We start from the raw sequence: 21,907 nt of genomic DNA, 5'->3' as shown, positions 1-21,907 counted from the left end.
CCCACAGACCCACCATGAAGCCAATTCTGGGCCACTGAGAGTCAGTTTGGAGATGACCTGGCAATGAGTCCCTGGATAGGTGCCCGCCACTAAACAATATCAGTAAGGAGATGACCTGATAGAGTTCAGAGAGAGACTAATGGAAATCCCTATCTGCTGCTTTCAATGTCTCCTGATAGAAGCGTAATGACAATTGACAAGTGTAATCTTGTCCCTGCCTGCTTCTGCCGCCTCCTCTCTGTTCTAATACACACACCAGTCAAAGCTCCAGGCCCATCTATGAATGTGCCTTCCCCTCTCTCATCACCCCCTGTGCAGAGGCTTCCTCCAAAATCCAAGCTACGTTTCCTGTGATGGTTCCATGTATCCTTTCTTTGTAGCTTCATGACTCTTAGCCTAATTGCCTATTCTTATCCCAGGAAGACTAGTTGCCCTTCTCTGTCTACCTATAGCATACTCTACTTCTCCAATTAAAATTACATTTTAGTGCACTTGCTTAGTAGGTAACGAGATGACTAGCTATGTGCTAGGCACTGTATCTGCTATCATTTCATCCTACAATAGCACTAGGCATTGGTGATATTGTCATTCCCCCTTTAAAGACAAGGAAATAGGTATTTCATGAAATTAGTCAATGCCTATTGTTTCATATGCTGCAGACTCAATAAGTACCTCCAGACTAGTATAATTCTAATATTTACATTCATCTGTCCAGACATGCTGCCCAACTCTATAATCTTTTGTATGGATAAGGATACTGAGGAGAGTCAGATGAAGATACTGAGGAGAGTCTAATGAGAATGGCTGACCTTAGACTCTCTGGAATGGCTTGTGATTTTGTGTTATCTGGAGGCTTATGGGTCTGATAGAGCCATGGCCACATCTGGGCTTTCCATTAATTCATAGGATAAACAGTACCTGTCAGCCTCAAGTTCCTGTTGCAGTTGCAGCAAATTGGTAAAACCATGACTATCTTCCTAGATGTTAGCAAGAAAATACCTAGCCACACATAGAGCACTTGAAAAAAAAAATTTCTGTATGAGATCCGTACTTCCTTTATCCCTGAAGTTAAAAAAAAAAAAAAGAATCTGTCTCTACTACTTTGTACCACAGTTAAACTTGTTCTCAATAACTAATGTTTTGGTTAAACATGTAAAAAATTTTGAAAGTGGAATCTGAGTTTTGGTTGGCAAGTGATTGTACATGCTGGGCCCAGCCTGTGAGCCACAATCCATTGGGGAATTAGGAGTTGAGTTGGGGACCTTCAGGCTCAAGTACACCCTTCACACACAGTACTTAGAAAGCCATCAATTTCCTTAACAAAGAGCATTGGCTTAAATGCCCCCTTAAAGCAGTGTTATTTACACAGTTATCCACTTCCTTTTGAATTCTCCCCTTGGGGGTGGCATGCCTGCAGTTCTTTGCAGCTACTAGTTAATTAGGCTTCCTCCCTAAAAAGAGACTCACTCCTCTTAGTATTCAAAAGCAGCTCAATTTGAGGTTATTGGAGAGTCCTACTGAGCCATCAAAATCTCTGAAGCTACCTCCTCACAGGTCTTCTAACATCCTAAAGTGTTTGGATCACTGTAAGTACAGAGGTAGAAGATAGGAACGTTTTGAATCTGGATCTTCTTTATAGGAAGGTAAAATAAGATTCAAAAGAGCATGAATAGCTGGGCCAGGATGGACTCGCTACTCAGGAGGTAGCTAACGGGGGGGGGGGGGGGGGGGGGGCAAGGTTTAAGGCCAGTCGGGAAGTCCACAGGATTCCATCTCTATAATAACCGGCAAAATATTATGCTTAGAGGTATGGTAGAGTTCCAGTTAAGGAAACAAGATGAGCAAGTACAGCAAGTTCAAATCCTGGTACAGAAATAGTGGGAAAAGGCAAACACTTGGAAACACTTGGAAACTGTCTCAGCTTCAGGGCACATCAACACGGAGCTGCTGCTCTGGGCATGGATAAGGAAATGAAAGCAGCCCTCATCACCTTTGTGGGAGAGCCCCAGTTTAGACATAAGAAACTCAGCTTCCACTCTGGAGTTGCCACAACCCTGAGGGAGCTGAGCCAATCGCCCTGCCTGAGACAACAGCAAGATGGTTGGACAATCTGCCTTCAATAAAACCACGGTGCCTCTGATTGCACCGACCAAAAGAACTTTATTGCACTTTGTTGCCTGCAAAATAAAACTGTAGTGCAAACAACATGTTTTCCTTCCACTCATTTATAGACTTTCTATTTTCTGAGCTTCACCTGATGTGCCAGATCTTGGACTAGGTCCAAGAATCAAACAAGATCTCTGCTCCCCAGGACTTAATGAAAGAGGACACGTATATGACACCTATATAGTAAGTACATGGCTCTGACATGTCAGAGAGGAAGGGTCCCCTGACCCAAGTAGAGAGCATCTTCCAGGAAGGAAGTCACTGTGAGGACATTACAAAAGGACAAATGAAGGATCCTAGGAGCGGAAGAGTGGGTATAAAGCACCAGAAGATATTGGGGCATAAATTGCATAAGATTGGTTCAGCCTCTGTAGACAGTATAAAGTGTTTAGAATTCTCTCAAGGGTTCTGTGAAGGCACCTGATGCTTTCAAACAGATACATGGTGTTTGCCCTTTAGGAAACTTCTTGATACTCTCTTAGAGGATAGATTGTGGTAAGCAAAGGTAGGGAGCCAGGAACCTGTTCGAGGCTACTTAGGAAATACCCAAGGTAGCTGCTGCTTTGGGGGGCTTCAAGTAGACCAATGACAAAAGAGAAAATTGACATCCAGGGAAACGAAAGGTATGTTTTCAAAGTAAAATTGGAAGAAGTGATTGTTTGAATGTGGGAAATGAGAGAGAGGGAGGAGGTGTGGGTGCTTCCCACACTGCTAGTTTAAATGTCTGCTTGGCTGGAGGTACGCCGTGGAGGCTGAGAAAAACAGTTGTAGTAGTTCTGAGAAGAAAGAGGACAAACTTTCATTCACTGTGTAGAGTTTGAATGACATTCAAATCCAGGTAGAGCAAAGTAGATGTGTATAAGTCTGTAGGAAAAAAGGAAATAAATGAAGGCACAGGGTAGGTAGGGAGTTATAACCTAGTTGTAGAGGACTTGCTTAGCATATGCAAGGGCCTGGATTGGATCCAGAGAGAGAGGAAAAAAAAAGAGAAGGGGGAGAGAGAAGAGAGAAAGGAGAGAGACAGAAAGAGACACACACAAGGAGAAACAGAAACAGAAGTTCGGTGGTAGAGAACCAAGAATAAGAAGTAATCCATTACAGAAATAAAACAACACCCACATCTGTGGTGCCTGGACTTCGTGTCAAGAAAGAACAAGTTAGATTCAGGTAGTAAAATACTTTAATGCAATCACTGTTTAATAGAACCCCTTTCTCATGGCATCCTTGAATGATGGTTCTCAAATCTCTGCAAGATCTTTTCAAGGAACACAGTACTCTCTACTTGTAAGAGCTAGAAAATTATCTCTCATAACCATATTAATGACTATTTATCGATCACTTTCTGAAGGACAAGGATTGTCTCATGCAGTATCAACCTGGTGTGCTGAGTACATAGCCCAGCCCTGGCACAACGAGAGCGGTTCAACAAGTTTTCCAGTGAGCGAAAGAATGGATCAGAGCAACATCCTCCGTGGTAGAGGACATCATTCTCATTTCTCAGATGGAAGGAGATCCGGGAGGTCACAAGCCTGGAGCAGAGAGATCGGAGAGGTACTTGCGTCTCAGAGTCCGGTCAATTTGGCTTTTCTTTCCGTGCTTATTTGCTGACTGAGTTCTCTTGGCAAAGGGCATACACACAAATGGAAAAGCCGAGGGATTTAAGATGCTTGTGCAGCCCTTTGCCTCGGTAATGAGGCTGAACTCAAGTTAAGCATGTGGTTTTGGTGTCTTGAACACAGAGACAAGCTCCAGCCAAGGTCCTTTAGAGCACTGCCAACGGCAGTTGATAGTTTAATTTAAACTTATGGATAAGTTGGGCCGGGTTTCTGACTGGTGTTGAAAGCTAAAAATCACTCTGATTTCTCTTCAGGTCACTCTGCCAAGAGTACTCTGTTGGCCTTCGAAGAGCATCACAGTCTGGGAGGGAGGTTGGTTATCTTAGAGCCACGCTCCTAACATGTCACACTTCTGCGCTTCTGCGTAGAAGCCAGGCTTTATTACAGAATCCGAGACTAGTCCCCCCCACACCCCCGGCCCCGCCACCTCCAACACTCCAGCCCTCTTGTGACTTTATTGCAGTACTTTGTTTAGGACTAGCTTACTCACTATCCCTGCCAAAGAACCCTGACTCCTGGAACCTCCATCGTACCTGAGTGCCTCTCCTGGTCTTATCAAGTCCGAATTCTCAGATTGCTTGTGGACTAGGGTTTTCCCAGGGTTCCTGGTTGGGGGTGGGGGGAGCAGAGGGGAAAGGAAAGGGAAGAGGAGCAGTGGCCTCCAAACCAGTGCCACCCTATCTGTAGTGACTATTGTCTATTGTTTTCTGATGCCTTCAGTGGAAGGTTTCTTACTTCCCTCACAGCCCAGAGTTCTGTATGCAGCAGGTGCTTAACAGAAACACCTGCGTGAGATGGTATTTTTCCAGCTGTCTTACAGGAGCTCTTTGATTATTGCCTGGGGAAACAGAAAAAACAACAAGGGGATGGAGCTTCCATAGAGAACTGTAGACAGGAAGCAAGGGGTATTTTTTATTATTCTTTTCAGTAAAGTAATGCGGAAAAACCCAACCCTTTAATAATTATGATAATTTCAGATTTGCTTTGTGGTCATTTCCCTTTGGTCCTTGATCAGCATCAGCCCCAAGAAGGAGGGCTTTCAGTTTCTCCCTCTGTTAAGTATTTAATGATCTGCAAACAAATACTTCAGACCTTGTTTCTTCTAGAGACCCAGGGATCCTATTGTTATGTGAAAATGTCTTTGGCTTCCAGCACTGTTTTCCCCACTTTCTCATTATCTGTTTGCTGCTAAAGGCAGCTCAGCCCTAGAGAATATACATTTTGTCAGCTAAACCTTAAGATGGAGATACAGCTTGGATTAACAATTAAGCCCGAGGGTAGAGGAAGCCAGACTTCCAGGACTAGAATCCCTTACTAGGAAAGGGAATAGATCACTTAATATCTTTGTGCCTTGATTTCTTTATCTAAAGAAGCCATCCAAGGTTGAAAATACTTTAGGAATCCCTGTGAATCCAAAGAGCTTGATAAAGAAATATCATTGAATTTGTGGGTCTAATGAACACCAAGTTATTTGTGCTACTATAACTCTCGTCTGGAATAACATATAATGTTATAAATATATATAGCATATATGTGTTACACATATAGCGTATGTATATATGTAAATGTTGAAAATCTATTTGTAGTTCACCACTCAAACTTATTCTTGACTTGGCATTCCCAAGAAGAGGATTTGGCTATTCTGCTTTGGGAGTTGGAAAGATTTGGGTTTAAATCTCAACTCTGCCACTTCATTACCTGTTTTCACAACATCACTGCACCTCCCTGAGCCTCAGTTTCTCCTTGTACCAAGTGGGGGTAATGTGGGCCCTGCTGCATGGCCTTGAGGGAATCAGGGGAGGAGCCTTTGATGGCCTGTGCCTGACACAGGACCCAGCACCCAGGAAAGTTTGTTTCTCTCCTGGTGGTTTTGCATTTCAGTAAACATTTACTGCATGGAGGCCACTTCTCCAAAGCCCTTTACGTGTTTCAGGGCTCTACTGGGTCATCTGAAAAGGGGCTCTAATAATGCCCAGCAGCCAGCTGTGCTGGGAGTGTGAAAGGAGACTTTTGGGTGGATTCTCCATAAGCACAAATGCACTACCTGCCACAGAGAGAGAGAGAGAGAGAGAGAGAGAGAGAGAGAGAGAGAGAGAGAGAGAGAGAGAGAGAGAGAGAGCTTTTAGGAAGGAAAGCTGTCCTGGTTCCTGTGGACACCGCTTCCAGCCTCAGAGTGGAGCACACTTGGGTGTATCAGACAATGGCTGGCTGGCGCTGGATGCTGGGGACACAGAAATGGATGGGATGACTTCTTTCAAGGGTGAAGGCCACAGATGTGTAATAGAAATGTAGGAAGGCACTACAATTACCACCATGCTGGCATCAGCCCAGGAGACAGATTAATAAAATGATAAAGGGATAGCCTCATGTCTCTCTGTCTCTGTCTTTCTTTCGGGGCATCTTATTCTCAGTCTCTCTGTTTTGTGTGTCTTTGTCTTTCTCTTTTTAGTGTCTTTCTGTCTCCCTCCCTCCTCTTTTTTTCTCTCTGTCTTTTCTGTTTATCTCTGTGTGTCTTTTTCTGTCTTTTGCTTCCTTTCCTCTGGTTTTCTCTTTGTCTCTGTTTTTCTTTGTGTGTCTTTCTATCTTTTTCTGTCTGTCTTTCTCTGTATCTTTCTGAGTGTTTCTGTCTCTCCTTTCTCTGTATCTCTTTATGTCTGTATTTTTCTCTTAGTGTCTTTTTGTCTCTCTGTGTCTCTGTTTCTCTCAGTGTCTTTCTCTCAGTGTCTTTCTCTGTCTGTCCCTTCCTTCCTTCCTTCCTTCCTTCCTTCCTTCCTTCCTTCCTTCCTTTCTTTCTTTCTTTCTTTCCTTCCTTCCTTTCTCCCTCCCTCCCTTCCTTCCTTTCTTTCTTTTTCTGTTTTTCTTTGTGTCTCTGTGTCTTTTTCTGTCTCTTTCTCTTTGTATCTCATTCTTTCTCTGTTTCTGCCTTTCTGCCTCTATCTGTCTGTCTGTCTGTCTGTCTCTTTCATCTGTCTGAATCTGCCTAATTTGCCTGGTTCTTCCGTCCACCTATGCATACCACCTTCTCCCCGTGCCAGCATTTAGCAACATCTTCAGTGTGGTTCGGGACAATGGCTATTTTGGCTTTGAGGTCTGTTCAAGCCTCTGTTGGAATCATCAGCTCCTCCTTTGTGGTAGGAGAATGTTAACAGAGGCATAGTTGTGCTTCCATCAAACTTTTCTTTATGCCAAAATGTTCAGCAACCTGGCATTGGCCAAGCCTGTTGTATGCTGGGCAGACAGAGCACAGACTGTAGAAGGAAGGCACATGTCACTCTCCTTTTGTGTTATAAGTAACTTTATTTCCCAAGGCCATGAAGGATAAGATCATCCATCCTTAGCTTCCCTCATTTCTCTGCAGTCTAGCCATGCTGGCCCTGTTTTCCTTCTTCTAGAGCTCTCTCTCGCCTGGAAGACTGAAAAGTCTTAGCTTCTTGTCATCCTCAGCATCATCCTGATTCACAGCTTCCTGCCTTGTCCATCTACTATCCATCCTTCCAGTCCCAGCCCAATGCCACATCTCGAAGGAGGCTTTCCAGACTCTCCATACAAAGGAGGACCTTCACTGAAACCCCTCCAGGGGTCTGTGAGTATAATTATCAGTATCATTTTCCCACCCTTCATGTACTGTCACCTCTCTTGAAGCTAGCAGTTTGCTTGACACACAGAAGCCACAATAAACGGAAGCTGCCTGAATGAACCACCTAACTCCAGTAGCCAAGTGTGCACCATCTTTAGCCTGCCTGGGTCTCACTTGCCCATGGTATAAAGCAAGCAGCTGTCTTTTTCTGAGGCCCTCACAATGAGGTTTTCACACAATCCTGACTGGCCATCCATCATTTTATTTTAAGTACATTACTTCTCTGTCCAAGAAGAAAAGGAGGATACAATTAAGTCTATATCCCTTACTTGCTTAATATTTCAATTTGCCCCCAGGGCACTCCCTTGCAAGTGGAGATCACAGCTCATGAATATTAAAAGTCTTTTCCAACTCAATATGGACTCCATGTAATAGCAGAGAACCAGGGGCTGGGAAAAGCCCCCTACCCCAGGCTGGAGCCCCCCCCCCCATCTCCAGGCCACTTCAGTTATAAGTGTACAGATGCACATTCAAGGCACATGTGTATGCAGATGGATTTCTGGTCACTTTTTTTTTTAATGCCATAAAGAAGTCCTTGTTCTTGGCTACTCAGATTCACCTGCCTTGGACTGTGGCTGCTTTCAAAGGCCACACATCAAAGTTTTGTCTTGATTCCTAGCAGTCAAGCCAGCTCCAAGGCTGTTCCTTGAGCCTGACCCCCTTCCTGAGACTCAGGAAACTGACCTGGACTGAGGGTTAGAATTCCTCCCCGCTGGCGGTCAGAGGCTGTCCTGTTTCTTTTCATTCCAGCCCTGCCTCTCTGTGGGGTAGGCCTCCCGGGTTTGAAAAGGAGGTGGTGAGCCCTGGTCTGGGGCAGGTTGGCAAGTTTGATCCTAAGTGGTGCTGACGCTATTTGAATGCATCCCTCAGACCTCCCAGTCAAGGACTCAGATCTTTGGTCCTGCCCACAAGTCAGCCTTCCGCCCCATTGCCTCCCTTTCCTGCTCTTTTGTCCCTTCAGTGACCCCTATGACCCTCTGGGGTAAAAGGAATTTCTTTTTCTTCCTCAGCTCTCCTATCATTTTTAAAATAAAAACAACAGCCTCCAAAGGCCCTCTGATGGGAATGGGGAAACTGAGAATAAGGAAGCTCAGCTACTTTGCCAAAGGTACCATAGTAATTCTGTGGCGTTCTTGTCACAGATGGAATGTGGTGAGGCCGCCTGTGCTTAGTTCAGGACTAACAAATGTGAGGAAGAGGAGGAAGAGTGGCCGTAACTGACCTTCTTGAATGTCCCACTAACTGCTGCCTTGTGTTCAATACTTGAGAGAGAATAAGTAATGGAAAGAAGACAAAGTCCTAACTGTGGCCATTTTCCAGCAGAGGAAACTGAGACTCAGAGGAGATGGAAGTTATCTAAGACAACCTGGGTGGTAACTGTGATGATCGTTTGTGTGTGTGGTGTGTGTGTGTGGTGTGTGTGTGTGGTGTGTGTGTGTGTGGTGTGTGTGTGTGTGTGTGTGTGTGTGTGTGTGTGTGCTCCCGTACGCTGGTGCTGGGGCTTGAACTCAGGGCCTTGAGCTCTCTTTTAGCTTTCTGATCAAGGCTAGTGTTCTTTTACTTGAGTCACACCAACACCTCTAGCTTTTTGCTAGTTAACTAGAACAAAGCACCTTTAAGACTTTTCTGCCCAGGCTGGCTTAGAATCATGATCTCAGATCTCAGCGTTCTGATTAGCTAAGATTCTAGGTACCAGCCAGTTTTCCTGCACTAAACATAAAACTTTGGAACTTAGGGGTCCAGTGTTTCACAACTCAGCCTGGACAATGGGCAACCAATGCATCCTACATGGGAAGCAATAAGGCTACTGCCAGTGGAGGGCAATCTGTTGAAAATGAAAACACAGCACTGGATAGAGAATGGGCTTTATGCAGAGAGACTTCCATAGGATGATAATAATTGAAAATGGTTGCTTTTTATGAATCATGGAGAAGACATGGAAAAGACAAATACATTCACTTTGTTTCCTGCTGAGACTTGGTACCAAAAAGCTATCAGGAAAGACACTTTGCTGGTGTTTTTAGGAGTCTGCCTGAGTATTAGACATTGTCTTTAGGACAAGCAGACAGGATTTGAAGTCTTCTTTTCTACCTTCCCCATCAATACGACATTGAACAATTTACTGAGTCTCAATTTCTCAATCAGAAAAGTGGATATAATTATTCTGGGTTCGAAGGAGTTATTGGGAGGGATGAATGGAGTGTCTTTTTTTTTTTAAGGGACTTTACCATAAAAGGTGGCACAATTGGTAGCTGAAATCACTTCATGGTCAAGTACATAATTCTGCCTGCATAAAACAAAACCCCCATCTGCTAAAAGCTGCATGACCTTGAGTAAATTCCTGGTTTTGTCTTCTTCCAAATTGGGGTAACAACATAATCTATCTCATATGGCCACTGGGAGGACTGAAGAACTTTTGAATGAATTATAATAATAGTAATAGTAGTAGTACTAGTAATGTAGGTGAATGCCTACACATATGACACTTATTAGTTTTCACTTTATTTTTGTTGTTTGCCAGTTCTGGAGCTTGAACTCAGGGCCTGAGCACTGTCCTTGGCTTCTTTTTGCTCAAGGCTAGTTACTCTGCCACTTGAGCCACAGCACCACTTCTGGCCTTTTCTATATATGTGGTGCTGAGGATTTGAACCTAGGGCTTCATGTATACGAGGCAAACACTATTGCCACTAGGCCATATTCCCAGCCCCTAGCTTTCACTTTTTAAAATGTTATACATAAATAAACTCTTGTATTTGTGGTACTGGGTCCAAACCCAGAGCCTTGTGTATGCTAAACAAACTAAATATTCTACAACCAACTTACATCCCCAACTTAGTAAGCAATTTGATCCTCACACCAATGATTACTAACTTACTTTGCTGATGAGAAAACTGAGGTATAGATGAAAAATGGCTGCACTGGGCTTTGGAGTCAGAATTCTTAAAAATAATGCATATGTTCCTATGTCATTTCTAAGTACTGTGCTCTTCCTGGCTCATCGTTGAAGTTTTTTCCTCCCTCCTTCACCTCCTCTCTTCCTCTCTTTCTCTCTCTCTCCCTCTTTCTCTTTTGTTCTCTCTCTCTCTCCCTCCCTCCCTCCCTCGCTCCCTCCCTCCCTCCCTCCTTCCCTTCCTTCCTTGCTTCCTTCTTTATTCCCTGTCCCCTTTCCTTCAAAGATCTATCTTCAGGCCAAGACACACTTTTTTTGTTTTTCAAGAAACTGTTTTGGGGAACATTACCTACTTTTTTTTCTTCCCCACAGAGAGAGAGAGATCTGAATGAATTCATATAGCCAGAAGAAAGTTTTATTTTGTTTCTTCTGTTTTAAGTTTTTTTGTAAGGTGAGAGGTGGATGGTCTATTATGACTTCACATTGTTTGAAAGAAAAATAATAATAAATGCAGCTCCCAGCAGAGCCCATTCATCCCTTGTTCTCCTTCCCTCCAGCCTGGGCTGTTTTCCTTTTTAATCACTGTTGTTCTAAAGTCTCATCGGAACATCCACCAAGAAGACACGAGGATTCATCTTCTTGTTTTCCTTTCTCGCCTTGGCTCAGCACAGGCCAGGGCAGCTGACAGAGGGGCCACAGGTCTTGGTGACCCCCTGCTCCTCCCTGTAACTGGTAGGGAGCCAGATTGATCCTCAGTCCTTGCCCTTATCTGCCTCACACTGTGGAGGGGTGGGCACGGGGCTGTAGGGAGTGCTAATTGAGTTACTGGTCTAGGCTCTGAGACAGAGCTAGAGAAGCAGTGTCAGGGATCATAGACAAAATGATGCTGAGGGGAGCCAGTGGGGGCAGAGAGATGAGTGGGGAGGGGAGGGAAAAAGAGAAAAAGTGCCTGCATATCTGGGAGACAGGATGAAGACGTGGGGGTCCTTCTCACTTTGTTTTCCTAAGGATATGATATATCAGCATCAGGCAGGATTTGACCCTCCTCCCAAGCCTTTAAATATCTGTTTGACAAAGTGGGACTTTCTTAATATCAGGTGGAGTAAAAGAGAGAACTCCATCCCCTTTCTTTCACAAAGGAAGAAACTGTTGCTATGAGATTTTAAACAGCACAGGCTTCTACATATAAATTGGATGGTGAATGGAGCTACCCTGAGACCTTCAAGGCACTAAATCAAAACAGAACCTGCACTGCATTCTCTTGTAATGGCTTAAATGTCATCTCTGAAGGTAGCATGTTTCCAGCTCTGACTCAAGATATATGACTAAGTAGAACTCCTTTTGGGGATGCTTCACATTTTGTCTGACTAATTTGACCATTAGCTTCCCTCCTTCAGCTTTTATCAGCAGCCTGTCTGTAGTTTATGACTCAGTGCCTTAGAGTAGAATTCCCATTGCTGCAGAACAATGCTTCCAGCCAGCATGGGGGGGGGGGGGCAGTGTTATTATTTCACTGATACCATGTTTCTTAACTGAAGCTCTGGGCCTGGTGTATGTTATATTGTTAAAAGAGGGAAGAGGACAAGATAATTTCTGTATTCAGAGGGGATGTAGCCTACATTGCCTAAGAGGTTTTCTGGGTAGTGTTTGTTTTAATAAGTGACTAATTAAGTACTGGGGAATGAGGATACTGGGGGTGGGAAAATGGGAAAGGCAAGTCCTTGGGGGTGTTTTGTAATAACACAATGGCACCTTGGGGACCCCTCTGGATGTGTGGGCTTCTGAAAAGTGATTGGGAACATCCCCATACATCTATCATTCATCATCACATTGATGTTATTGAATGGGGGGGGGGGAAACAGCCCTTTGAAAAAGGGGGCACAGGTGAAGAAGAAAAAGAGCAAAGGCAGAGGAGGGGAGGAGGGAAGAGAAAGAGGAAGAGAGAGGATGAGGAGGAGAAAAGTAAAGGTGAAAGAGTCAAAGAAGAGTGGAAGGAGGAAGAGGAAGAAAAGAAGGAGAAGAAACCAGAAGGAGGAAGGAAGGAAGCCATTGTAATAGTGAGGCAGCAGCAGGGTTGAAAAACTGACTCTATTCAACCTGGAGACAGGAACCTCTGTAAGTGGGTGAGCTGCTGTCAGTTAAGACTTCATCTGGAAACTAGAGCTCTCACATAGGCTCATGAGCATTAAAGATGTCTATCCCAGGACTACCATTCAACGTAATGTCTTCCCATAAAGGATGGCCCTTGCTGGTGTCCCTGGCAATTCTCCCCCCCCCCCACCCCCAAACACATCCAAACTCTCAACAGTAGGCTAAACCACACAGTATTTACAATACAATTATATTCAATTAGGATTCTAAATCATAATCCACAGAAACCAACTTTGGCTGGCTACTTAATGTAGGACTCCCTGGGAGGGCTAGAGAGCTGGCCTTGCATGATAGGAAGACCCTATTTGAAGCTTCAGATCCAGCCCTAGGACTCATCTTGTGCAGAGAGCCACAGCTGTTATGTCACTTCAGCTCTTATGCTAGATGCTGTCACTTTGAAAATTGTGATGAGTGTGACACTCCCTCCATCTTCATTAAATATGGGCTGAGAGTTTGAATGCCTCATCACCGCCAGCTTCTGATGCTATGTCCTGGGATGTTGTGTCTATTTGTGGGGCCCAGGGGAAGTCTAGGCTGTGTGTTTACACTCCAGCTTCAGGGTAACTGGGAAAAGATTAGATGTTCAACTACTCCAATGAAAGCAGGTTTTACTCACCATGAAAATGAGATTCACTGAATCTAAAACACCCCCAAATATTGATGACTGCTTTCCATAGACATGCTGAGGGCTTTTACATTTTCTAGATGAGAACATCGAGGCTTGGCCACCATCGCACAGCTATATTGTAAACTCATGTCAGTCTTGCTCAAGCCTGTTCTCCTGACCCAACTTTTACACACACATAATGTCTTAAACACACATAATAATGAGAATAATGTCTACTCAGCAAACCCATCGACACTCCAGTTCCACTTCTTGGACTCCTGAAAGCTGACTCTTTGGGGAGTCAAATTGTCTAATTTTTTTTTTTTTCTTAGCTGTTCCTGTAAGAAAGTTTTCTAGACTCAAGCTATGGAATCTGTCCTTGAAATGTGGTCCCTGGGAGCTGAGATCTCTGGATGAACTCCATTCTGTCTGGAATGCCTGTGTCTCTGTGTCTATAATCACGTTCTAAATGGCCAATTGGAGGGCACAGCTATTCAGTATGCTGGGGTATGTAAGAGAGATCCTTCCCTGGAAATCATCCATACTACTGACAATTTGGTCTTCCATTCCATTAAATCGTTACATGAATTGCTTCATAATGATATGGTTTTCACTCACTCCCTAAGCTCTGCCGTCTTTCCGCAAGTAGCTTGCCAGAGTAGACTCAGAGTCAGACTCTCCAGGTTTAACTCCAAGGATACCATGTCACTCTGGATCCTTGGTTCACTGCCCCATGCCTCTGTTATCTGTTTTCATAAATGTGCCTTAGTGTACGGTGTTCAGAAAACATGGCAAGCAGGAGCCAAACCCTTAGAACCTGGTAGAGAATCAAAGCCTGTCAGATACACATCCCTCTTCCTCCTGATCACTCAGGCATCTCCATCTAACCTAGTGGATCTAATCCAAGGCAGTCATTTCATTACAGAAGAGGAAGTGACATCCAAGAGGCCAGGCAAGACTCACAAACAATCCCAGTGTTGCTTCCAGGCATTGGTCTCCCAGTCCCCATCACCGGTTCAGTTCTTCTAAGAAACTGTGACTAATGTATCATTTTCATTGACAGTCTGTGCGAGATGCCGACACTTACAAAATATCCCAAATTCAAGGAGGTGGCACACTGTGTATAGTAACTGGTCAGAGAGTGGAAATTTGAGTTTCTTTGAGACACAGGCTCCTGTTTGCAATCCCTTGACTCTATTTGTAATGTGAGAGCAGAGATAGATTTCCTAGGTTTAAAAAAAGTGTGTCTATTTACAGATATACATAGCAGGCCTGCTCTGGCAGGTGGGACATAGTTTGTAGACCCTTTCCATGGAGCACAAGATGCTATCTGTAGGAATCATTCCTGTTTACCATCTCCTAACTTCATCGCATCTCACTTCCTTCCCAGAGTCCTTAAATTATATGCCACAATCAAATGAGTAAAATGAGCAGATATTTTCCAGCTCGATCTGGGAGTATGATTGCTTGTGAGGAAGGTGATGGCAAGGGTGAAAGTTTGGTTCCAGTAGAGTTCACCATTAGGGGGAATCACCCACACACACTGAAAATGACAAGACAGAGGGAAACTATCTTCTGCAATTTAAAGACCTAAGGAAGGCATCCCCTGTAAACTCCCTTGCCCTTTCTTCCTTGTTTCTTCCTCTATTCCCCTCCCCCTGCAGCCCCACCCCAGACACAAACATTTGCAGTATACTCCTGTTACCTGTACAGCCTTTGTGCTTGGTACAAAGGAGTCAGTAGGTGCACAATAAATTTGTGTTGGGAATGGAATTAAAGGTAAACTGATTCAAGGTTTATATACCTTTGTGAAGTTCAATCTATGAGAACAAATGTCTAAACATGCACCCAGTAATGCACTGCAGATGCCAGGACGCGATGACATCTCCTTCCCTTTAGTCCTCCTAGAAAATTGCTTTTCAGAGAAAATTCTTCCCACCAAGGTTTTCATCCCCCCCCTCCTCTCCACCCCCCACTGTAGCTGCCCCTTTCCTTTTCAGAGAGAGCACCTCTGTCTTTTGTACTTGCAAATGAATTGTGATTAGTTTTCACCTCTAGCCCAAGGGATTAGCCCAGGGACCTTTGATCTTCAGGTATCGATTTGCATCTTAAAGGAAGTATGATCTCATCTGGGCCAGCTCAAAATTCCATCCCTTCCCCCAATCTCTGTCTGTTTACTGGCCCTGGGCTGGTCAGGGCCTCCCAAGTGGGGCTGAAACAACAAGATCGCTCAGACCCTGTTAGAAGGCAGAGGAAAACACATTTCCCATCTGACTTGGGCAAGGTGGGAAAAGGACATTTGCTTTCTAAACACAGGCGGGTCTGCTATTTTTCCTCTGGCAGATTAGAGAGACTATCCACAGATCACAGCCTACAATGAGGATTCTGGAAATTCCTGGATCCTAGCTAGAGATAGCGTAGCAAAATGGGCTGAATACAAATTTGAGAAACAGACAAAATCAGGTTCAAGGCCTGGTTCTGTTTTTAACTTTCTTTTTCTTGTCTGTGCAATTATGGACAAGTTTTACAATTTTTCCTTTTGATTTGTCTTACTTTTAAAGAATAAAATCCTCCGTGGGTTATGGTAATGGCTATCCTAGAGAGTTAGTATGAAGAAAGGTGATCAAATAAAGTCACCTGTCATCCTCATCATCTCTGAGAACCTAAGGTATTAGGGATGGAGACAGTATTGCTAAGTTCCTTTGTTTGATTTTCATTGCAATATTTACTGGTGCCTAGAACAGTACCTAACACAGCGGAGTCACTCTGTAAGCATGTGATATGAAGGAGTGAACCATCACTTATGGATAACTACTATTATTGTAAATAACCAACCAGCTAGGACCAGAGACATGGCAAAGACTTACCAAGGCAATTGAAGGAAACTTCTTGTTGGCAGAAAAGGGAACAGCCATCACCATTCATCTTATTCATGTCATCACATTCTTCACCTTGGTCTCTACACAATGGACACAGAACAGAAATTTAGAAGATCATTTTCACAACCTGGGCTAGCGGAGGACAAATCCTTTCATGAGCCATAAACTACCCATGAGACCTCACATAAGTCTCTTTATCCTCATCTGTTTCTTCACCTTCAAAATGAGCTTCATAAAAGGTCTAGATTTATAAAGTCCTATCACAGTTGCCTTATTTTGCTTCTGAAGACCAAGTAGAATTCTTGTTTCTCAAAGTTATTTCTCTAAAATCTCAAGTCCCTTAAATTACCAAGTTAGTTGGGGCTAAAAATTGAAAACATAAGCAAACGAAGGAACAGATCAAGAAAATATCATTGCCATTTTCATGTTTCTGTGTGTGTGTGTGCGCGCGTGCATGTGTGTGTGTGTGTTGCGCGCGCGTGTGTGTGTGTGTGTGTGTGTGTGTGTTGCATTTGCACACCGGCCTGGGTGTTGTTTCTGACTTGCTCTACCACTTGAGTTAAAGCTCCATTTCTAGCTTTCAGGTAGTTAATTGGAGTCTCATGGACTTTTCTGTCTCGGGTGGCTTTGAACTGCAGTCCTCAGATCTCAGTCTCCTAAGTACGGTAGCTAAGAATATGGATGTGAACCACTAGTGCCTGGCTGTATTTCTGATTTTGACAGGTTAGAATGGAAGAAAAATTGAGGTTCTAACAATATAAGTGCGATTCCCTCACTTCTCTTTGAAATGACAGCTTCCCTAACTCCCTTAGTACATACACTTAAAGGGAAAGATTATTTTCACTCACTTCCTCCTGCTTAGTAATCTGTGATTGAAAGTTTTATTCTCTCTATTGAGTGTCTTTTCATGGCATCAAGAACTCTGCCCCCACTTTTTTTGAATTATTTCTATCACCTCAAGATGATTTTAGCATGGGCAGAAATGAGTACTACTCTGAATTAGGCTTCAACCAGGAGAAGAAGTACAACTGACAGACTGGATAGATTGTAATTTTCTGGAATGTTCCCATCTTTTCAGAACCAGAAAATCTGCATCTTAGAACCCTATGTTCCAAACAAGCTGCATAATCTTGTTTAAGTCTTTGGCTTCTCCATCTGATCATTCTGTGATGACTTATGCTTAAATCCCATTCCTCCTTCACAGTAGCCACACATTAAGTTCTGAGTAGGATTCGTATGTAAGTTGTTACAGTCTTGGAAAGTTCAGAACACATTTCCATGGTGTGGAAAAGTCCTTTCTGTGCATGGTGTTCTTATAGATACAGCACTTCACTTTCTTGTCTTAAAATGGAGACAGTTTGGCCCACTCCTTGTGTTTGGATTCAAAAAGGGAATGCAATTTAAAGTGTCATACTGAGTAGATGCTCAGGGAATCACATGTCCGATCCCCACTTTGCCTTAGGAGGTCTCTTCAGAGACCAGCTGGGATCTGTCACAGCCTGGAAAAAGTCTCAGACTTTTCCTTTGACCAGGGCAATTAACACCAGGCAATGTTTGTTGTTTTTAGGAGGTGTCAGAGTAGCAGGAGAGTGCCTGACAATCAATCCTTCAGATGGCCTAGGACTCCGCATTGATCTCCAAAGAACCACCCAGGTTCTCTCTTGGCAACCCCTGAGCAAAGACCTCTATATCCTCATTCCATCCCAGTTATCTCTGCCTGTGAATCTTACAATAACAGCAATTGCTGATGACCCTTCTGCTTCTTAGTTATTTCATGGGTTATCTGGGGAGAGACTTTTTTTTTTCTTTTAAAACCTGGGCTAGTTCCCTAAGCCACAAAGAATATTTCCAACCTGCTTTCCATCACCAGTATGTTCTATTGGTTTAAGCAAAACATCAGGGTTACCACAAATATCTTGTAGGCATGACAGATCTATCATTTAGATAGCATGGTTCTGAGAAACCTCCTTTGACCTCACAGTCCTGGGTGAGTGGCCATCATTCTCTTGGTTCACAGACATGTTGCTCTATCCATCACAGAAGTTGTCAAACTGACTGCCTTGGTCTATTCCTTGAGCCCTATGTGAGGCTGTCAGATGCCCAAGAGAGTAACAAAGTCTGTCATCTTTTCACCTCAGTGCCCAGCACAATGCCTGGGTTGTACCAGGCAGCAACAGCTGCTCCCTCACTTGTTAGTTCTGAGGGAGTGACATGCCACAGAGCAACACAATGAGACATCCAAATGAGGACTTGGCTCTCAGGTCCTATGTGTGTCTTATTCCTTACTGAGTGTGTAAGCTTGAGGAATCCATGAGAGTCTCTGGACATCAGTGATCTTCTGTAAAATACAATAATAGGAACTACCTAATATTGTTGTTGGGAAGGCTTAGGAGATCACAAGATAGCATGGTGGCTCAAATGTGACAGAGGCCCAATAAGTAAGTGTTTATAGATATTCTTACTATCATAATAGTTATCCATCTTTATACTAAAGGTAAATTTGGGAGAAATTTGCTGCAGATCATTTGTATCCATAATTCTTCATAAATTCCTTTTGCTATAGCTAAGATGACAATACTCCCTCTTTCCTTTATGCTACTCTTCTCCCTCTTTTTCCATTCTTCTCCATCTCCCTGCTTCCTTCATGCCCTATCTCCCTTCCTCCCTTCCTTCCTTCTATAGTTTCTTTCCTTTTTTGTTTTACATCTTTCTCCCTTCTTCACTCCTGTTCTCCCTCTCTCTTGCCCTCCTTTCCTTTCTCTTTTTATTAGGTTAAGATCCTACACACACTTTTCTATGAAGAATGATAACATATCTACTATCTGCAGAAAACCTAAGTATTTGGTATCTATCTGTGTAGGACATTGAGTCTAGGTTTATATATATATATATATATATATATATATATCTTCACTAGGTTGTGGAAACTATTGTAAATTAATAATAGTTATGGTAGCCATGTCAGATTGGTAAGAAGAAGGATAGTTTGTAAGGTTAGTACCTATGTCTAGCTCCAACGTGGATAGAATGAGTTGTAAATTAAGGCTCCCAAACTGGCAATAAAAATTATTTGTGCCAAATTAGAAAATGCCAAATCACAATTATGGTCTATCTGCAGTGACTGCAAATATTTCCTGGATCTTCTGGGCATGTGGCTTGATATGTAGCACACAATGGGATACTTTCTCACTGGGCTGGGCTGCGCTCAGTGAGTGTAGCCTTCCTTCAGGCTCAGCTTCATCAAGAGCTGGAAGGAGAGGCCACTTTGTGGGAGAGGGGCATGAATGGCTTTCCTCTCCCCAACTCTGTTGCACTGGGAACTCGGTCTTCACGTTAATGTTGTGTCTGGATGTGGCTCTTACATGCAGAAAGCTCACTGTAGATTTCATACTCAGACCAGTGAGCAGCTTAATTTTTAATGCTCTTGAGTCATACCTTCTTCACAATCACCATATCTCTTCAATATGAATATCTTGATTATTTTCTTTCTTTTTTTTTGCCAGTCCTTGACCTTGAACTCAGGGCCTGAGCACTGTCTATGGCTTCTTTTTTTGCTCAGGGCTAGCACTCTGCCGTTCTGCCACTTCTGGCCATTTTCTATATATGTGGTGCTGAGGAATAGAACCCAGGGCTTCATGTATACAAGGCAAGCAATCATGTCACTAGGCCATATTCCCAGCCCCTTGATTATTTTCTTTTGAACTTAAATTCACAGGATATTCAGGACAGAAATATATATCCTGGGAAGATCTGCTTAGGGAAGCCACTTGAGATGGTGCAAATAATTGCTACTGGCTTTACCAGTGCTAGTTTTTTGAATGTCTTTTTCTGGTCACCTGTGGTTTATATGCATCACCTTAGCTATATCTGAGATTGGAAATAGTAGGATTTCAATCACTGAGGCTCCATCTCAACAGACGATACCGGGTGTGATTGTCTGTGCCTGTTCATCCCAACTAGTAAAGCAATCTTGAAACGGGTAGTCTAGGTGTACGTCAGGGCAGGAAGTAAGATCCCACTTCAAAAATAACCAGTATGAAAAAGAGCTGGAGATATAGCTCAGTGGCACAGAGACTGTCTGGAAATGATAAGGCCCATGTTTCAAACCTTGGTGCCAACAAGAAATTTTGTTTCAAAAGTCATTCATTTAAAAAATGGTAAAAAAAAAAACAACAAAAAACTAAATCAAGACTTAAAAGATACTAGATAAGTTCAGATAACCCCTCTCTGAAAGTTACTTAAGTGTATTTTAATACTTGCTGACTGAATAATTTGCATCATTCTTGGAAACATGGAGAAAGGACAACTCTTATATAGATCTTTACATCAGAAGAACAAGAATATTTATTGAATGTTTGTAATTACTATTTTGACCACTGAGCACAGATTGGCCTTTGCAATGTGGATTCTGACAGTGTTTGTGAGTTTCATCTCTCTTAGTAAATAAAACAGAATCGATGTAGCATATTCTTGTTTTACTTAGAAATTTTGCATTGTTACCTTTCTGCTCACAGCTGATATCCTCCACTGGGGGACAAAAGCAGATTCTTTGACGGGGGCAGGGTTAGTAAAAGCAAAGCAAAGCAACTCATCTGATCTTACTGGCAACACTCACCATTTACTTCACTATTAAAGAGTCAAAAGCATAGTGGTAGGCAATAACTGTCTATGTGGATAGATATTCATGTGCAAACTCTTTCTTTTTTTTTTTTTTTTTACTCCCACATTGATAACGCGTTCTATTCTTAGCTGGTCCCTTTATCCCCCAAATAGAAAATTTTAGTTGACTTCATAGACCCACATGATCTCCAGTAACAGATTAAGTTGTTCTTTTTCCCTGTAACGTTAGGGTTAGTGACAGAAAAAAGCTGTCCCCTACCACTTCTCTGTTCTATATGTACACCTGTGAGCTGATTCATGTTATGTACATGGGTGGTTTCATGGAACTGTAAGGAAGGCTCTCCCCCCACAGAATACATAATTGCAATCACAGGTTGCACAGATATTATATGACACCCAGCAGTGCCATTTAATGAAAGAATTTTTCCAATAGCTCATTTTTCCATTTGCACACATAATGATTATCATTAAAGCTCTCAATATTTTTTTAAAAGAAAAGTCTATTCATTGATGGTGTGACTCACATATTGATACAAGAGCAACAAGGAACAGAATTTTCTGCCATAAGAAACCTAGTTTGAGTGATTGTTGGTCTTGTCTCCACCTCTAGGGAAAACAAAAACAAAGCAAAACAAAACATCCTTACAATTTTGTGCCAGAAAAGATTTGTGCACTTATTCTAGAGAAAAGGAAGTCAAAGTCCCCTGCTAGTTCCCACTAGACAGTTTTATAACATCTTATCCTGAAGACCAAGGAGTTGGGATGGTCTGATAATTCCATCAAAGCCATATCTACAGCATACACTTTTATATTCTTGAATCAGAATTTCTTTGGGGGGGGTTGGAATCTTTATACTCGCTGATTCATTTGCTCCCATGAACTCCTTGTTAGATTCAGTATTCACTCTGGATGTACTATGGATGATTTCCATATAATAGTGTTTATTTTTATGATACTTGGACCAATTTTTGAAAATTTGAAATCCAGTCTTAGCAACCAGCAAAAAAAAAAAAAATGTTTTAATTGGGATGAATTCTATCCAGTTAACTGACTATGGGTTGTGGCAGAAAAAGACCAAAAAATTAGGAACAAGAGAAAAATGATAGTAAGTACATAATGGTACCTCTGTCTAAGTCATCTGCAGAGAACTGTATGCTTTGCAAAAGAGTTATTGGTTTTCTTCGAAGGCCAGCAAATGACTTGCAGACCAGTTGGTAGCCAGCTGGAGATCATTAGCACCTCCGCAGTTAGTGTACTGATTAGAATCTCATTAGCTCTCCTCTCTAAGAACTCTGACCATCTCTCCCTCATTACCATACTCTTCCCTCCTCTTTCCTTACT

At 42.8% G+C, this 21,907-nt stretch overlaps 1 protein-coding gene across 1 annotated transcript in view; it reads right to left on the bottom strand.

Annotated features, from left to right (window-relative positions):
• The window catches only part of Pappa (pappalysin 1), a 226,571-nt gene that overhangs the window by 100,292 nt on the left and 104,372 nt on the right, over nt 1-21,907 (bottom strand). Inside the window, exon 9 of the mRNA XM_048340520.1 lies at nt 15,935-16,026. Coding sequence (XP_048196477.1) covers nt 15,935-16,026 — 92 coding nt within the window. The remainder of the gene's footprint in view (nt 1-15,934; nt 16,027-21,907) is intronic.

This window comes from Perognathus longimembris, chromosome 1, assembly GCF_023159225.1.
Source record: "Perognathus longimembris pacificus isolate PPM17 chromosome 1, ASM2315922v1, whole genome shotgun sequence".
In the NCBI taxonomy this organism is placed as follows: domain Eukaryota; kingdom Metazoa; phylum Chordata; class Mammalia; order Rodentia; family Heteromyidae; genus Perognathus; species Perognathus longimembris.
Note: the sequence above shows the minus strand (reverse complement) of the source record. Positions and strands in the feature narration are given on the sequence as shown.